Here is an 18,327-nt window from a genome sequence, read left to right as displayed (position 1 = left end):
ACTCTTTTTTCCACTTTTACCCGATGTATTCCAGCATCCAGCTGCCATGCACGTGGGCATTGTCAGTTTCACTATAGCTCTGGTGAATTTCAATGGTGAAGTCCTCTGGAAATCTTCAATAATTGTTGTTGATTGCAGATGTGTCTAGTAGTTCCCATTGATTTAGCTTGTAAAGCGGGGAGAATGGCGCTAGGCTTACCGCACCGTGACGTCACTGCTGGAAGATGGCAGGAGGGAGGGGCTACTATATTTGGGCAAAAATGGCCGCTCCCAGACTCAGTGATTGAGACGGAAATTACTATTTTCATTTTTTAACTGATTAACGCCAAATTCATTAAATCAACTCGAACATATTAGTTTGAGGTATAAATAATAATCCATTGATTATTCCCTGCTATCCGGACTTTTCCTTGAATAGAGGGAATTGATCATTTTCTTTATTAGGAAGGTGTGCAAACTTTCAAGCACAACTGTATGACAGAATGAAAGTTATTTTATTAAATAACATTCTTGGACATGATCAAGTCTGGACTGAGAGCAGCTGAGCTGCCATGGAGCTCATAGTCTGAAGGAGCTGCTATCTGGTCTATATTAATTTAATTAATCATGGAAGGAAAACTAAGACCAATAAAGAGTTAGAGGAGAGCAGGAACCCACAGTAGAAAATCAACATTTAATCTACAGTTAGTTTGACAGGCAAAGTAGAGATATGATCGTTCCAAACAGGTCTTTAGGCACAGGGACATACATTTAAAAATAGCATATATCATAGCATATATTATTCTATGGAGCATAAAGGCTTTTTAACGCAACAACATAAGCACTTCATCATCGGCTGTACAAAAATACATCTAAATCTCTCTTTATCTGCACTTTTAGGCGTTATGTGTGTGTGTGTTCACATGTGTGAATGCATTTGTGTTTATGTGTGGATCATGTGTCCTCCTGCAGCAGCTGCTCAGCCGAAGTCGATGCGCGGCCGGTACTCCAGGACCATGGGGTACGTCTGGTGAACAGAGGAGAATCAACACGTTACTTTAGAAAGATATGAAACTAAACTGATGTGGGTGGGGAGGGAAATCAGCGGTCAGAAACGTAACTATTTATATGCAAACTATAGAACATAGAAAGAAAAAAATAGAATAGATTGGAAGTGGAAGTTTGCAAATATAGAGTATAAATTATGAAAATGCAGGAATAACAGAGAGAAAAAAGTACAATACTGTCAACAGGAAAGTAAAACTGAGTTTGAAGATTGAAATAAAATATATATAAAAAGGTGCATTAAAAAAAACAAATATTAACATGAGACTGAAACAATATTGTCAGGACTCCTGTCTGTTTTTTGTCTTTGCCTCTCGGCAGGAAGTCATCCTGCAAACTGGATCTCTCGGACCTTCTCTCCCTGGAAGGATCAACAGATCTTCAAACTGAGCTGGGGTTCAAACAGGAGGTTTGGATCCACTTTCCTCAAGAGATCGTTTGAGCTTCACACTGAGAAAGGGATTCATCTCCACTACGACCCGTTCAAGTACCGCAGGAAATCTGAGTGGCAGTCAGTTTCTCCGTTCACCAACTTTCAACCGCATTCTGGGTAAACCCTGTTCCGCCCTCCACCAAATCAGTCAAACACTGGAACCACGGCACACAGACAGGAGTCAAGGCAACCAAATCCTCTTCCTCAAGTTCACGATGCTAATTCCCCACTGAGCCTGAACTAACCGCTGTGTCTTCCCCTCACTTTACAGTTCCGGATGAGCGGCGTTCAGAGCAACACTTCTCCCTCTGCTAAACTTCTTCAATAAAACCCGTTAAACCTTTTCCCTGGTCTCTCTGTTCGGTTTTCTGCATTTGGGTCTGAACTTTGTGACATCATGACAAATATAAAACCAGAAGAGGTGTAAAACTGGTGGAGCATATAGGGAGTAGTGGTGGTTATAATCTACCAGCTGCTGGAAGGATCTATGATAGAATCTCTACCTGGCACATAAGGCTGCAGCTGTCTGCACTGCAAAAACTGCAATATTAGTCATTTTTAATAACGTGTTTTTTCCTTTATTTTAAAGAGTTTGGTGAGAAAATTGTTCAGATAAGATAATTTATGCTCAAAATAATAATTAAATCTCCTTTACCTAATTTCAAGTGCGTAATCTCTTTATTTTAAGTGCAAAACTACCACCTAAAATGTCTTTTACCTGCTGAAATTAAAGGCAAACACACATTATATATTATTTTAGAAATATTTACAGTAATTAAATATTTCGCAAATGGATTATTCTGTTTATTTTTTCAAATGAATTGATTAATAATTAAGAATTTTTTTTATGAAATCAAACGATGTAAAACTAAAATATTACCACTTGAGGAGTTCTAGATAGAGCATATTGACAGAAAAAACTTTTTTTATGTATTAACTGTAAAATGTCTCCTGGATCAGTTAAAGGTGAAGAGAGGATCAGCCGACCGCTTCTAGGAATCATTGGACCATAACGCTAAATCTGGACAGGGGTTTAGATTAGCAGGTGTTGCGTGAACAGCAATCTCCGACATTCACTGAGATCTCATCTGTCAGAGCAGAACTGATTTTTTCCTCCGTTTTCAGTCAGTCTTTAAATCTGATACTTTTAGAGATCAACCAACTTTCCTGAGAAACAGTCAGTCAGCAACCGGAGTCCAGCTGTTTGTCGTTTCATCTGAGTCTAACTGCAGCTGCTCTGTTTCTAGACTCCCAAAGCTGCGTTCAACCGTCTGCTGAACGTGGAGAGAGGACGGACGGACTGCAGACATACAAAGACATGGACGCCCATCAAATGCATCTCTATGGAAGAGTAGCAGGAAAAAGTAGCTGATGAAAGAAAACCAGTCCTGCAGTTTACAGCAAACCAGTGAGGAGACACGGCGAGAAGGGACAGGAGGCCTCTGAAGGTGAAATGAAGCGAGGCCTGTAGAGGAAACCTAACACACAGCCAAACACGGTGGTGGCAGTGTCATGTTCTTTTTTTCAGCGTTTTTTGGTGCCACTCCATGGGAGTGAAGCTTGAACTCAGAACCTCAGGATTGCAGGAGCAATACCCTAACCACGAGGCCGCCCCTCCCCACAGAGAAGGACCCATACCGACAGCTCATTCCCCCCCGCTGGTAACGAACCCAGGCTTCCTGTTTGCAGGACGGGTCACTACCTAGCCAGCAGCATCTGCTCTGTATCAGCAGAGACAGGAAAGCTGGTCATAGGTAATGGAAGATGGACGAGTTTAATCCAGACCAACCCTGGAAGAAAAGCTATTAGTCTGCAGACGACTGGAGAGGAGGTTCACCTTCCAGCCTGAGACTCATTTTAAGAAAAAATGACTTCACTAGATTTCAATTTCTTCCAGTGTGGAAATAAGTGCATTTGTTCTTAGATTGAGGAGATAAAAGAGACATTTTTACAACATAATTTACACTTAAAATAAGAAAACATAATTGCATTGTCTTATTTCAAGTGCATTTTATCTAATTATCTTATTTTAAGAGTAAAAATACTCATTCCATTGGTAAACTATTGCATTAACCTATTCAAATTAAGGATAAACACACGTCGTTTAAGACATTTTTAATTATTTCTAAATCATTTTTCCAGTGCAACATGTTAGAACACTACAAAAACAATCAAGAAATAAGTAAAAATGTCGAAAATTAAGTGTTTTCAGCTGTAATTTAAGTAGGTAAATGAGATAGTTTGCCAATGGAATGAGTATTTTTACTCTTAAAATAAGATAATTAGATAAAATGCTCTTGAAATAAGACAATGCAATAATGTTTTCTTATTTTAAATGTAAATTGTCTTGTTTTATTGGCATTTACCTCCTCAATTCAAGAGAAAAAGCACTTACTTTAAGAAAAAATGACTTATTGGGATTTACATTTTTTGCAGTGAACGGCCTAGTCCAAGTCCAGACCTAACAATCGACACTGAGGGAACAAATTCCAATTTCACTATAACATATTTTAACAACACAAACATATCTAATCCTTCCATAACTTCATCACTGCTATCTAGAAATAAGTAAAAATGTCTTAAATGAAGTGAATTTACCATTAATTTTAGCTGTTAAATAAGATCAATTGCCAATGGAATGAATAGTTTTACTTTTAAAATGTGAGAATTAGATAATATTCAATAGAAATAAGACAATGCAAAAGTTTATCCATGCTTCAAATGTTAGGCTTGTCTTGTCTCCATTGGCAAAGTGTCTCACTTACCCCTAATATTCAAGCAAAAATGCACTTATTTTAAGTAAAAAAGTACTTTTCAGATTTCTTTCCGTAAAAGTTTAAAAAACAAACAATAAAAACAATTAGATTTCATTTTTTTTTGCAGTGATTATGAAGAACTTCAAGAGTGAGAGAAGGTTTCCAGGATGGAGGATCTGCGGTGGGGAGAGTAGTGCTTCCAGAAAGAGTTCAACTTGTTAGAAAACATGATGTTAATTCTTTACAGCTAAAGTTTTGAGACAAACTGAGATGGTTTGGACAGGAGGGACGAAGAAAGAGACCAGGGGGGGAAGATGCAGAAGATCAGGCTCCTCCTGTAGGGAAAAGCTGAAGAGGTGTTTAAATGAAAGGAACGGGTGAGAAGTGATTGTTAGGAGGAACATCTCTTCAGCTGCACCATGAAGCCGTCTGAAATCGATGCAAACTGTTTATGACAAAGCAGCAGCAGAGAGGAGAGCCTCTCCGGTTCCTGGCAGCTCGGGGCTGTTGGTGCAGCAGCACACAGCTGCTCCCGTGCCCCCTGCATTCTGCTGCGTCATTCCTCTGAGGAAACAGAACCCAGTCTAACCCCAGCCGAGCGCCACGGAGCCTCCGGATCGCAGACGTTTGCTTCGCTTAACCTTCTGGGTCCAAATGCTTCACATCTGATGCATAAAGACGTCATCGGTTTGCTTCTCTATGAACATTTTCTTGGTCTGAAAGAGCTTTATTCTCTTAGATTTTCCCATTTCAGCCACAATAACATCTGATAAAATGATGCTAAACCTTTAATTTATATAATAAGACGCTGAACCTGAGAAATTCAATCTAAAGGGAAATAAATAATACTATAATTGAAATTTATTGATCTAACTTTGGAGAAATTTAGCAGTGGGCTCCCATTGTGCAGCGCCTGGAGAGCAAAAGGAGGTTAAGGGTCTTTGCTAATCACTAGGTCAGGGGTAACCGATTAAAACCAGCAGGGTCCGAATAAAGAAAATAATCAACCAGTAAAGATCCAGAGACATTTTTAATTATAATCTGATACTTTAAACAGAATTTAACACTGAAAAAACATTAAAATAAATATATTATTCTATTTTAAAATCTAAAGTGTTTTCTGAAGTAGAGAACAACAATCGTTCAGTTTGGTTTATAGAGAATGTCCTGATTCCCATATTTTCTCAAACCCCTGAACTGATGGTTTGTTATTTTCTTTCTTTTTTCTGTCTTAATGTTGGCAGTGGGCTTTAGGCTGCCCTGCAAGGCTTTTAACTTTAAACCTATATATATATATATATATATATATATATATATATATAATTGTCAACTATGTTAGTGATTGATGGATAAGTATGGAGACTATAAAACACGTCTCTAGCTGACAGAGAAAATGAAATGTAAACATTTTGCATTAAAGATAAAAAAAAACACCTTTTCTGTCAATTGGCTCTATCCAGAACTACACACGTGAAAAAGTTTTAATTAAAAAAAATTCTTTAAGGAACATTTGATTATCCAATTATTAATTGATTAATCAAAAGATAAATTCATTTGTAAAATAATCGTTCATTATGGTTACTGAAGTGTTTCGACCCATAAGAGCCTCTGGATGGTGAACTATGCAGCCTAGTCAGAAACTGGCTGCTGCTCCTTCAGGTTTCCATGCATTAAATGCTGTTTTTCTTTCTTTTCTTATATTCTACGTTACTGGACTCCAACAAGGTTCGTTAGAGCAGCTGATCACTGGAGTAAAGCTCTGTTTCTAATTTGTTATTCTGGGCCTGAATAATGAGGCTGAAGGGTAATAACGGTTCTTTACCTTCTCCCTCCCACCTTCCTGCAGCAGAAAAGCTCCCTGAGTGACAGATCTTCCCTGGATCTGAGGAGCGGCCTCCATTTTTTGGAAGTTATGTAACAGATGTGAGCTCATGTGAGCACAGCTGCCTCTGACTCAGGATCTGCTGGATGAGCTCCGTCGCTAAAACTGCTTCCCTACTGTCCACAAGCAGGGGAGTTTCAACCACGCCTGGACATGTTAAACTCTCTACTCACAGATAAACAATATAGGGCAAAGGTTTTTGCTCCGGCACTCATGTCTTCAGACCCTCATTCCAAACATCTATTGTTTCTATTGGTTCTGATCCATAGTTAAGCTTCAGGTTTCTACAGTTTTTCTCTGGATTCAGCTCTTCTTAAGCCCCGTCCTCCTTCTACCAGTAGCAAACGTTCTGGGATACGTTTCGTTTTAACTACAGACAGACAAGGTTACAAAGAGAATAAAGTTTAGAAAATAGTTTCTAATACTTTTTTAAACTGTAGGAACCCCAAATACCAGAACCTTTGCTGAAACATTCAGACCTAAATGAACCTCAATCAGAAGATTGTTTTATTCTAGTCATGAATCCTGTTCCTGGATTCCATGTCGGGATTCTGCCATTTGAGGACTTTCTAGTTAAAGTTTCTTTCTGAGTTTTCAGCGACACTTTGATTTATGTCATTCTGTTTTGTTTTGTTTTTTTGGTAATTGGTTTATTTTCCATTTTGTGTCATTCTAGTTGTTTTCTAGTTATATTTAAACAGTGTTGTAATTTTTGAGTTACTCTCTGTCGCCCTCTTGTGCCAGTCTGCTCTTCCCTAGCTCCCTTCTAGTTACTTCTATCCACATCTGCTCACTATTAGCTAATTAGCCCATTCTTTGTTCTGTCCCATGTATACACCTGCTGTGTAGTTCCTAATTGCTGGATTCTCTCCATTACTTCACTCCTCATGTATGTTTCTCCACCTTCCTGACGTCTCCTAGTTTTGGTTACCTGTTTATTATTCATGGATTTGTGCCTCTGTTACATCTACATCTAAATTCAATCTGCAAGAAATCATCTCTGCATTTCTAGTTAGTTCAATCTCTACCGTTAGTCTCTCACTGCCATCAACACCTTTGTTTCTACATGTTGGAGCTTGGCCTGTTTTCCAGTGTAGTCCTGTTTCTCTGACTGTGACTAACTGGATGTGCTCTCTTCATCCTCTGACATGGGAGTTGGCTTTGAATCAATCTAACTGGATAATCTGGTTAACTGTAAATTGCCTTGAGATGAGATGTGTTGCTAATTGGCACTACAGAAATAAACTGAATTGGATTTGGGTCCTCAGCTAATTTCTATCAAACCTCACATTTCTGGGCCTCATGTGGTTTTAAATTAAAACCAGACAGAGAAACGGTTCAGCACTGCAAAACAATGATCTAGAAATAAGTTTAAAAATTCTTAAATTAAGTGTATTTAGCCTTAATATGAGCAGTTAAATAAGATGATTTGCCAATGGAATTAGTTTTTTTACTCTTGAAATAATATAATTAGGTAATATGCACTTGAAATAAGACGATGCAGCTATTTTTTAATTTACTATATATGTAAATTATCTTGTTCCATTGGCAGGGTGTCTCAATTACCTCCTCAGTTTAATTCCAAAAAAAGTTTAAAAAACAATCCACCGGACTTTGTTTCCAAGCTTGAAAACGTTTTGCTTTTTCAATTAAAAATGTCAGGAATAGCGTGAAGTTCGGGGCTTTATACAGTAGCTAAACAAGCCCTTGTTTTTGTTTTTGAAAACATGCAAACTGCAACGGAAAGAACAGGTCCACCCCGTTCCTGGATGGGAAGTAAAACGTCTTCAAACCTGGAAAAAAAGTCCAGTGGTTTGTTTTTTAATGACTGATTCTGATTCTTTAACGCAGCTAAAAGGCTCCTCAAGAACTCCATAGTGAAGCTAGGCTAGAGCGTAGCTTTTTTTATTTTGTTGTCGGTAACAATAAAGGATTTTCTCTTTATTCCACCATTCCACCAAAGTAATTTTGGTGTCGGTAACATCTCTATGGATTTATCCAGATAGTCAGGTATCATCAGCATACGGTGCTACTTTCTGTTCATTAAGAAGCATCAGTTTATGCTAACTGCTCCGTCAGCACCAGCTTAGAGAACCAGCCAATCAAACAAACTGGTTACGGTTCAGCCAGCCCTCGTTTAGCACTGGGAACCACTCTGCTTAGAAAAAAATCTGATGTTTTACATCTAAGCACAACGTAGTGGACTTCAAGCTAGTAGTTGTTAGGGTGGAACCGGTCCTGTATAATCTGTAGAACCGGGCCTGTATAATCTGTAGAAATGGAAAGTATCTTTCTCTAGATTAACACCTGGAATCAAACCGTTCTTCCTGCGGAAGCTGCTGTGACACTGAACACAGAAGCAACTCCGCAGCCAATCGTTAACTTCCGCCGGCGTCACCACAAACTTTCACTGAAAGCCTCTAAATCAAACTGCAATATGAGGAAATATGAAAAAAGGGAACTGCTGCAACATCGGCATCCAAGCTGCACACATGCGCAGCCCTTCTGCACGGATGCATTCATACACAAGCATGCACACGCACTCAGCGGAACAGGAAGTGAAGGAGAATGCCTTACGTTCTCCCCGTGCAGCCTCCACCGAGTCATGTAGATGAACTCTAGAGTGTGATCTCTGCCCATGATCTCCCCGTTACACAGAACGTCCAGCTGGAAGATCGAACCAGAAGGATGGATATCAGTTTGAATCTGAGAGAAAAGATGTTTGCAGGTTGAATAATAACGACACAAAGATGAGGAGAGGGGAAATTAGTTTAGGTGATGAGTGGGAGGCTGCTCTGAATATGTTAGACGTGTGAAAGCAGGAGTTGCCCTGCTTTCAGATGTGATTGAAATCACTGAGTCACATGACCTGACATATCACACAGAACCATGGCTGACTTACTGGCACCACAGCTCAGTCCAGCCCCTGATTATTCATAACTTAGAGTTTAGTTTCTGCCTGCTTCCTGGAAAAGAAGGGTCACCTTCTTTAAATTGAGTGTCTTACAATTATTTATAGGTTAGCATCTAGAACTTACAGGCTACTTTTAGGAACTCAGGAAGCTGCATGGTGAGGTAACCTGTTACTTCTCTGGAACTTAAAGGGTCAGAGGTTGTTTGCCTGCAGGTTAAAAGATACTCCTGAGCGACGAGTCAACCTCCTTTTACAGCATAAACTCCAGAATAGTAGAAAGATACTTCTGGAAAAGTACCTTACTTGTTCTGGGAACTTCCAGAAGAATAACCTGAAAGCTAAAGGAAAGTATCTTCTGTAGTCACTTTTAAAATGTAACATTCAGAAAGTATTGTGGTGGTTCTACTAGAATAATCAGTAAATCCTGTATGTTAGTTGTACGCACCACAATTTAACTTATGTAGGCTACTGTTAGCAAAGTTCTAGGAAGTACTGCGTGGGCTCTAGGACAGGGGTCGGCAACCAGCGGCTCCAGGGCCACATGCTTCTCTTTAATGTCTCCCTTGTTTCCCTGGAGCTTTTTCAAAAATGTATGAAAATGGAAAAAAGATGGATTTTTTGGGGGGTTTGTTTGTTTGAATATGGTGTGCAGGAGGTCAAACAAATATTCATTAAGATTCCAATGCTAAACAGATAAATAATAAATAAAACAGATAAACAATAAACGTAAACAAAGGTTTGCATCATAGCCTGCGACAGACGTTTCAGCGCGGCGCGGTGCCAGGCAGGTGGCTGCTGTATAGCAGCGGGTGTGTCTTTAGCCACAGGGAAAAAAAGGAAGATAGCTGATGAGAACAAAGGATTCAAAGCAGAATAGAGCGAATCATTTGTGTTAGAAATATTTTATTTATACTCCGTTTATGTTTCATGGGTTGTGTTCTAATGAACTACTATGATGTATAATGTGTGATTCATCTTTTATTAACTCTTGCTTAAGATCGTTCCAGATAAAGGTCATGCAACGGACGGGTTGTGAAAGAGGCCTGAACATCCTCTATCACATGTTTCTTCTAAACATGTGTTCTTGGAACAATTCAATAGTAAAACAACCACATGCTTTGTTTTAACATATGTGCTGAGGTTTAAAGTAAGATCCTTTTGTTTCCCTTTTCCTTTAGTTAAACCTCAGCTGGTGTAATTAGGGACATCCCCTTTTCTTCAATAAATGGTGATCAGAAAGCTAAAGACTGCAGAGTGGGGTGGAGATTGTAAACTCTGCAGTTTCTTCCTACTCTCCTCGCCAGTAACTAAATTAATTGTCTCTGTGCCTTCTTTCTTTCCCTGTATGGATGTATGATGTTTTAGGTGCTTAGACCTGACAATTTGCTTTCATTATCATTATCCAATGAGGAAGGGTTGCCTGCATGTTTGATTTGCAATGAGAAGTTGTCAAATAATAAAAAGAGTCAATAGGAAAGGCCTTTCCATGGAAGGCTACATATGCAGCCGATCATCGAGCTGAAAGGGAGAGAAAATGTGCGATTGCAGAACTTCTGGATAAATTACAGGAGAGCAAAGATAGATTTAAGGAGTAGATTGCATCTCCAAACTTTACTACTTTACTGCTAGTTTGGTTGCAAGCATAGAAAACCATTCATAGATTGAACAGGTAGTGCTCTGATGCAGGGATGAGAACTTTCTTCCAGTTTTCCCACAAAAACTTCAAAATGAAAATAATAACAAATCTGATTTCTTTACTGTGTTTCTATAATTTCATCAATGCAACCAAACCTAATAAATTAATATTGTGATGGAACTTAAAACACCAAATATCGTACAGCAGAGTAGTCAGATGATGTGAAATATGCTCCGATAACACAAAATATTTAAGCCCACTTACAGTAGCAGCCATTAAAAATGGCCGTTCCCAGTTAAACGGCAGCTGAATAGCAGCCCGCTTCCCTCCAACTCCCAGAGAAATCCCCCCAGTTTCCAGCCATATATTGCATATTTTTTTACTCTAACGCCACCCTTTCACTGAATTATAGGGAATTACAGGAGGTGATGCTTCTCTTTAGATCTTAATCTCTATAAATCATGACAGAAAGAATATTTTAGTACAAAGATTGATGTTTAAACCGGCCAAGGGCCCATCAAGAAAAGGGAGGACATTTTGAATGGCTACTACAGAAGTCATTTTTTATAGTGGGCCAATACCATTAGGTTTATAGAAGACTTTTACATTTTTTGCAGCTCCAGACAGATTTGGTTTTTTGGTCCAAAATGGCTTTTTGAACAGTTTGGGTTGCCGACCCCTGATCTAGATGGTAACCTGGAAGCTCCATGAAATAATGATTGAGTTAATGGAAAGAAGGCGTTTACTACTTACCCCACGATAAAGCTCAGGTTAAGTGGAACTCAAGAGCATTTCAGAAAACAATAAATGACGTTTCTGTTTTAAACAGCCGTTATTTTCTAGACTAACATTTCTGCATCTCTTAGCCCAAACAGCTAACTGAAGTTAAAGGCCTTTATTAGGGTTCCATAACAGTTTAAAAACAATCAACTGGACTTTGTTTCCAAGTTTGAAGACGTTTGGCTTCCCATCCAGGAAGCTTTTCAATTCAAAATGTCAGAAATAACGTTGAGTTCCAGGCTTTAAAGAGTGGGCCAAAAGTAAAGCTTAGAAAACATGCAAAATAGACCCGAGGAATGGGTCCACCCATTTAGACCCCAATTCCAAATATAAAAAGCCTCGAAGTCAACGTTATTTCTGACATTTGAATCGAAAAAGCTTGCTGTATTTGAAGCGAAACGTCTTCAAACTTCGAAACAAAGTCCAGTGGATTGTTTTTAACTTTTTGGATTGACTATGACCTGGATGACTGAGAACCTTCACCAGCTTAATTAAGGTTGCCAATTAGTAAGAATGAGCACTTCAGGCTCAAAATCTTTCCTTTTAAATGGTTTGAATCTTCATATTTACACTACTCTTGAAAAACCGGTACGAGACCGGTCCGAGCTCAGTAACTGAGATAACTTATGGTGTGTAAATGGAAAGCAAACTGAACCGAACCGAGCTAGACACAACCGGACCGCGCTAACTGCAGACCAGTTCCAGAGGTGGGATCGGCTCGGTTTTTCCCTGGCTCGGTTCTCTGATAACAAGAGCGCATGAGCAGAACGCGTCATCTCCGTCTGGCTGCACATCGTGATTCACACTCTGTTCCAGTAGGTGGCGGTAATGCCCCTCCAGAAACAGAAGAAGAAGAACGACTTCTTCAACTATAAACAACAATCGAAATCTTCTCCACGCAACATTTTAAATAATAACACTGAAGCACAGTAATAATAATCAAGCATAACTTTCTGAATGAGACGGGCGTCGCCATTTTGATTTGCTTGATTCCCTCCTTCTTCGTCTTCTTCTTCTTGTGTTTTATGGCGGTTGGCAAACAACTGTTGGTGCATTACCGCCACCAACTGCTTGATTTCCTCCTTCAATACTGGCAGTAATACCGCAGATCGTCACTAGGAGGCGAGGAACCGAGATAGCGTGATGTGTAAACGGTCGTCACAACCGAGCTGGGCCTGGTTAACTGATCCTAGTTCGGATCGGGTTTTCAAGGGTAGAGTAAATGGGGTAATAATTTGCTGAAGTTAAACTCTTAACATCTGTTAATCTGTTTGTTAGTAAAATAGAATAAAACCCTGAAATCGATCTTCTCTGGTTTCTTTAATGACCTCATAAGAGCTCGGCAGCTTCAGTTTAAGACTGAGAAACTTCTTGATGGTTCCCACGGTGACGCGGCTGGAGCAGCGGATGAACCTCTTCATCAGATCCTGATGGGACAGAAAACACATCGGTTAGACGGCGGATCCAAAACGCTGCGAGCACAGACCCAGAAACCGAACCCCTCTCACCGTCACGGTGCTCTCCCCTGACTGCCCCGTGTTGTGCAGGCAGTCCAGACAGATGGCTATCTGAGGGTCGCTCCTGTGGTAGTCTCCTTCTTCACCGCCATCACCGTCATCATCAGCGCCGCCCCCCCCAGCGGCGGCGCCCTCGGGGAGCCAGGGCCGCTGATACTTCAGGTTCTCTGGAACGCAGAGGATTGGGTGAGAAGTTTTCGGAGCGCCTCTGAACCCGGCGCCACCATCAGCGTGGATCCAGCTCACCTTGGCCGTTCTCCCTCGGCTGGTTCTTCTTCCAGAACTCCACTTCTTCCTGTTCCTCTTCTAGCAGGAACAACAGATCAAAGCAAACATTTAAATGACGCCACCGGCGACAAAAGTGTTCAAAGAAACACTTCAGAGGAGCAGAAACAGTAAAGCTCTTCACAGAAACTCAGCATCTCTTAAAGCGACAGTAGAAGAAGAATCCATTGAAGGCATCCTTTAGAAACTAGAAACCAACAATAAAGGAGTTAAGGAGTTATTTAAAATGTTTTTTCTATAAATATGACATATAATTACTTTACTTAAAATGTGTAAATGAATAAAGAGCCAAGACGTGGTTTCAGAGGGATAACTGTTGGATTATGTTTGGGATTACAGGCTGAAACGTTTGGGGACGTCTGGTCTAGAAAGAGAGACGTCATCGTTATTCTGAGGTGGACTTCCTCCATCATTCCTGACCCTCCGCAGACAGACGGATGGACACATCCGGTAGACTCACTTTCTCTGAGGCCAGGCACCAGCTTGAAGATGATCTCCTCCAGGGTGTTGTCCAACCTGAGACCCAGAGGACGATGGTGGGGGACAGACAGACAGGTGGGGGGGTTGTATAATAAGTCTAATTAAAGGACGGACTTCAGGGAAACCAGAGAATGAAGCAGAGAGGAATCTTACCGGAGCATCTCCAGTGGGTTGGTCTCGTGGACCTGAATGCCACATTTAGGACAGTCGTTGCTCTCCTCAAAGTGCTGCACGATGCAGCTCTTACAGACTGCAAGAACCAACACGTCGCATTAGATTCAGACGCAAACCACCGTCTCATGAGAGAGAAGGATTAAAGGAAAGATTGAGAACATGAACTGCTCTGGACTGACTGTTTGAAAATCCTCCAACAACTGTCCCCTAAAATCCTTAAAAGGGTCCCAATGAAAGACCAGTCCTCACTGGTTTCCTTCTTCTAAGCACTTCCTCAGACAACAGATCATAGCGGATCAGAAATCAAAGAACCAAACCTTGTCTTTCTGGAGGCAGTCTACGTTTATTAAAGAAATAAAATATCGATGCTGCTTGCCTTATTACGGAAGAGGATTAGGGCCAAGGGAAAAAAAAACTGATTTTTAAATTTTATTTCAGTTTAGTATGGGAAAAAAAGTCAGAATTCTTAGAAAAAAAGTCAGAATTCTGACTTTTTTTATTGTCAGAATTCAGTCAGAATTCTGAGATTAAAGTCATGTTAAACTGAAATAAAATTAAAAAATTCGGTTCACTTTTTTTTTTTCAGTGGCCCTAATCCTCTTCCATATTTACCAGACATTAATGTTTGAACTAATTTACTCATGGACCGTGTGGAAATCTAGAAAAATAGAATCACTGTAAATAGAATTCTTCGGCTTGTCTTTATCCTATTTCTAGAAGTAGAAGTAAATTAGAAAGCACTATTTTTTATGTGGAAAACAAAAACTAGCAGATCTTCGGCATCCTTCTCGTGTTGTTATGTTCTGCAACTACAATACAGGTGCTGGTCATAAAATTAGAATATCATGAAAAAGTAGATTGATTTCAGTAATTCCATTTAAAAAGTGAAACTTGTATATTATATTCATACATTACATACAAACTCATATATTTCAGATGTTTATTTTGTTTAATTTTGATGATTACAAATGACAACAAATGAAAATCTCAAATTCATCATATCAGAAAATTAGAATATTACTGAAGACCAATAAAAACAAAGGATTTATAGAAATGTTGGCCAACTGAAAAGTATGAACATGAAAAGTATGAGCATGTACAGCACTCAGTATTTAGTTGGGCCTCCTTTGGCCTGTATTACTGCAGCAATGCGGCGTGGCATGGAGTCGATCAGTCTGTGGCACTGCTCAGGTGTTATGATAGCCCAGGTTGCTCTAATAGTGGCTTTTAGCTCTTCTGAATTGTTGGGTCTGGTGTATTGCATCTTCTTCTTCACAATACCCCATAGATTTTCTATGGGGTTAAGGTCAGGAGAGTTTGCTGGCCAATTAAGAACAGGGATACCATGGTCCTTCAACCAGGTACTGGTAGCTTTGGCACTGTGTGCAGGTGCCAAGTCCTGTTGGAAAATGAAATCTGCATCTCCAAAAAGTTGGTCAGCTGCAGGAAGCATGAAGTGCTCTAAAACTTCCTGGTATGTGGCTGCGTTGACCCTGGACCTCAGAAAACACAATGGACCAACACCAGCAGATGACATGGCACCCCAAACCATCACTGACTGTGGAAACTTTACACTGGACTTCAAGCAACGTGGATGAAGTGCCTCTCTTCTTTTCCTCCAGACTCTGGGACCTTGATTTCCAAAGGAAATGCAAAATTTACTTTCATCAGAGAACATGACTTTGGACCACTCACCAGCAGTCCAGTCCTGTTTCTCTTTAGACGCTTCTGACGCTGTCTGTGGTTCAAGAGTGGCTTGACACAAGGAATGCGACAGCAGAAACCCATGTCTTTCATACGTCTGTGTGTGGTGGTTCTTGAAGCACTCACTCCAGCTGCAGTCCACTCTTTGTGAATCTCCCCCACATTTTTGAAGGGGTTTTGTTTCACAATCCTCTCCAGGGTGCGGTTATCTCTCTTGCTTGTACACTTTTTTCGACCACATCTTTTCCTTCCCTTCGCCTCTCTATTAATGTGCTTGGACACTGAGCTCTGTGAACAGCCAGCCTCTTTAGCGATGACCTTTTGTGTCTTGCCCTCCTTGTGCAAGGTGTCGATGGTCGTCTTTTGGACAACTGTCAAGTCAGCAGTCTTCCCCATGATTGTGTAGCCTATAGAACTAGACTGAAAGACCATTTAAAGGCTTTTGCAGGTGGTTTGAGTTAATTAGCTGATTAGAGTGTGGCACCAGGGGCCATCAATTTTGAACCTTTTCACAATATTCTAATTTTCTGATATGATGAATTTGAGATTTTCATTTGTTGTCATTTGTAATCATCAAAATTAAACAAAATAAACATCTGAAATATATGAGTTTGTATGTAATGTATGAATATAATATACAAGTTTCACTTTTTAAATGGAATTACTGAAATCAATCTACTTTTTCATGATATTCTAATTTTATGACCAGCACCTGTATTTAGTTTTAGAAAAGAAATCCTAATGTTGGTTATTTACATTTAGATTAATCAAATCCAAACTCTCCTGTTTCTTTACAGAAGTGCAATCAGAAGCTTTCGCCTGTTTTAGCCTGAATAATATTCAGTTTTTCAATTGGGACTAGTTTCATAGCCTAATACTAATTTTGGTAACCGCTGTATTCTAGCATCATTTTTTTTATTTCTATTTAACGCTCCAAGCACGCGCACACATACAGACTAGAAAACAAGCAATAAGAGAGAAGAAGGAACTTAAGGCAGAAAAGTCAGAGAGTTAAACAGCGCAGCACAGTTGATGCGCTGCTATGTCAAAGTTACAGGAAGACGAGGCAGCTGCAGCTACAAGAGGAAAAGAAGCCACTGCTGCAACAATTACTGCTGTATATTAAATTATAATCATGTTGTTCACATCCAATCATCAGTAGGGACAAGAAGGTCGTCCAAAATGTTGGTAGGGACATGTCCCTATGGTCCCTATGCAAACCTGCGCCCATGTAAGGCCGTCCTACGTGCTCGCATCGTTAGCCATCTTTCAGCCGTATCTCTGTGGTCTTTGAAAATGGCCGAGGGTCCTAATATAAAAGGTGTCTACGCAGTGTGAGAGAAGAAAAGAAAGGCCTCCTTTTGGAGTAAAGTTTACTCTTGACATCAGTGGGAAAGAGTCGTAACTTTAGAGCGTCATTAGTGTCTGTTCTCCACCTGTCTGGGTGTTCCTGCCTCTATAAAGGTGTGGTGTGGGTGGAGTTTACTCACAGGTGTGCAGGCACTCAGTGACTGTGGTGGGTTTGATCAGGTAACCTCGGCACAGGTAGCAGGTGATGAAGTGGTTGAAATCTTTCACCAGGTGCCTCCGTCCTGTGGCGGCCATGTTTGTAGTTTGTGTTTATGGGGGGGGAGTAGAAAGACTTTGGAAGCAAAGAGGAAGCGTGGGTCTCCTCTGAGCTTTAGGAGGCCCGCAGGTCCATCAACAGTTTCAGAAATGAAAGAGCAGCTGTGAAGGGGTGGGATACAGCAGCACTGGGCGGTCTGAGGTCCTACTGTATGAAATCCTGCTCCATTATTGGATTAACGTCTGGAAACAGTCCTCTTCAGGAAAATCCCACTCAGCTGTTACTCCATGGTCACCCAACTACAGATTAAAAGCCTTTTCTCTCACAGAAGCACATTCCACAGATCCTCAGTGGGTGAAACTACGTCAGCGATTCCTTCACCTCTCAGCCACAGAGACATTTTCAATCTGAGAGGGGTCAAAGGTGAGCCAATGAGGAGCCTTAGTCCAGCGTCGGCGGGAAGAGGTGATGCTGACGACCTTTAACCTCTGAATGATCTCACCTGAGGAGGAGAAAATGAAGACAATTATGATCCAACTCAGAGAAAAGACAGAAAAGTTAACCATAAATGGATGGATGGATGGATGGATGGATGGATGGATGGATGGATGGATGGATGGATGATAAATGGATGGATGGATGGATGGATGGATGGATGATAAATGAATGGATGGATGGATGATAAATGGATGGATGGATGGATGATAAATGGATGGATGGATGGATGGATGGTGGATGGATGGATGGATGGATGGATGGATGATAAATGGATGGATGGATGGATGGATGATAAATGGATGGATGGATGGATGGATGGATGATAAATGGATGGATGGATGGATGGTGGATGGATGGATGGATGGATGAGATGGATGGATGGATGGATGGATGGATGGATGGATGAGATGGATGGATGGATGGATGGATGGATGAGATGGATGGATGGATGGATGGATGGATGGATGGATGGATGGATGATAAATGGATGGATGGATGGATGGATGGATGATAAATGAATGGATGGATGGATGATAAATGGATGGATGGATGGATGGATGGTGGATGGATGGATGGATGGATGGATGATAAATGGATGGATGGATGGATGGATGGATGGATGATAAATGGATGGATGGATGGATGATAAATGGATGG

The 18,327-nt window shown here is 40.4% G+C and overlaps 1 protein-coding gene across 1 annotated transcript; it reads right to left on the bottom strand.

Annotated features, from left to right (window-relative positions):
• Positions 1-652: 652 nt before the first annotated feature.
• Positions 653-17,251, bottom strand: LOC119787735 (polycomb group RING finger protein 5-A-like). The gene is made up of 8 exons (XM_038291771.1): positions 17,096-17,251; positions 13,881-13,977; positions 13,708-13,763; positions 13,209-13,268; positions 12,954-13,129; positions 12,774-12,872; positions 8,693-8,782; positions 653-1,006 (listed from the first exon to the last, which is right to left on the bottom strand). The coding sequence occupies exons 1-8, from the start codon at positions 17,208-17,210 to the stop codon at positions 959-961; spliced, it is 741 nt and encodes a 246-aa protein (XP_038147699.1). The 5' UTR covers positions 17,211-17,251; the 3' UTR covers positions 653-958.
• Between the last annotated feature and the right edge of the window lie 1,076 nt (positions 17,252-18,327).

The sequence above is a fragment of the Cyprinodon tularosa genome, unplaced genomic scaffold (genome assembly GCF_016077235.1).
Source record: "Cyprinodon tularosa strain WSP-4 unplaced genomic scaffold, ASM1607723v1 ctg1082, whole genome shotgun sequence".
NCBI classification, from domain to species: domain Eukaryota; kingdom Metazoa; phylum Chordata; class Actinopteri; order Cyprinodontiformes; family Cyprinodontidae; genus Cyprinodon; species Cyprinodon tularosa.
Note: the sequence above shows the minus strand (reverse complement) of the source record. Positions and strands in the feature narration are given on the sequence as shown.

Bases quoted from the DNA above. Each gene is read 5' to 3' on its own strand.
- LOC119787735 (XM_038291771.1), bottom strand. From the start codon at position 17,210: ATGGCCGCCACAGGACGGAGGCACCTGGTGAAAGATTTCAACCACTTC. The intron at 13,764-13,880 runs GTAAGATTCCTC...TCTGGGTCTCAG, and splicing joins AACCCACTGGAGATGCTCCG to GTTGGACAACACCCTGGAGG. The intron at 13,130-13,208 runs GTGAGCTGGATC...TCTGCGTTCCAG, and splicing joins GCCGAGGGAGAACGGCCAAG to AGAACCTGAAGTATCAGCGG.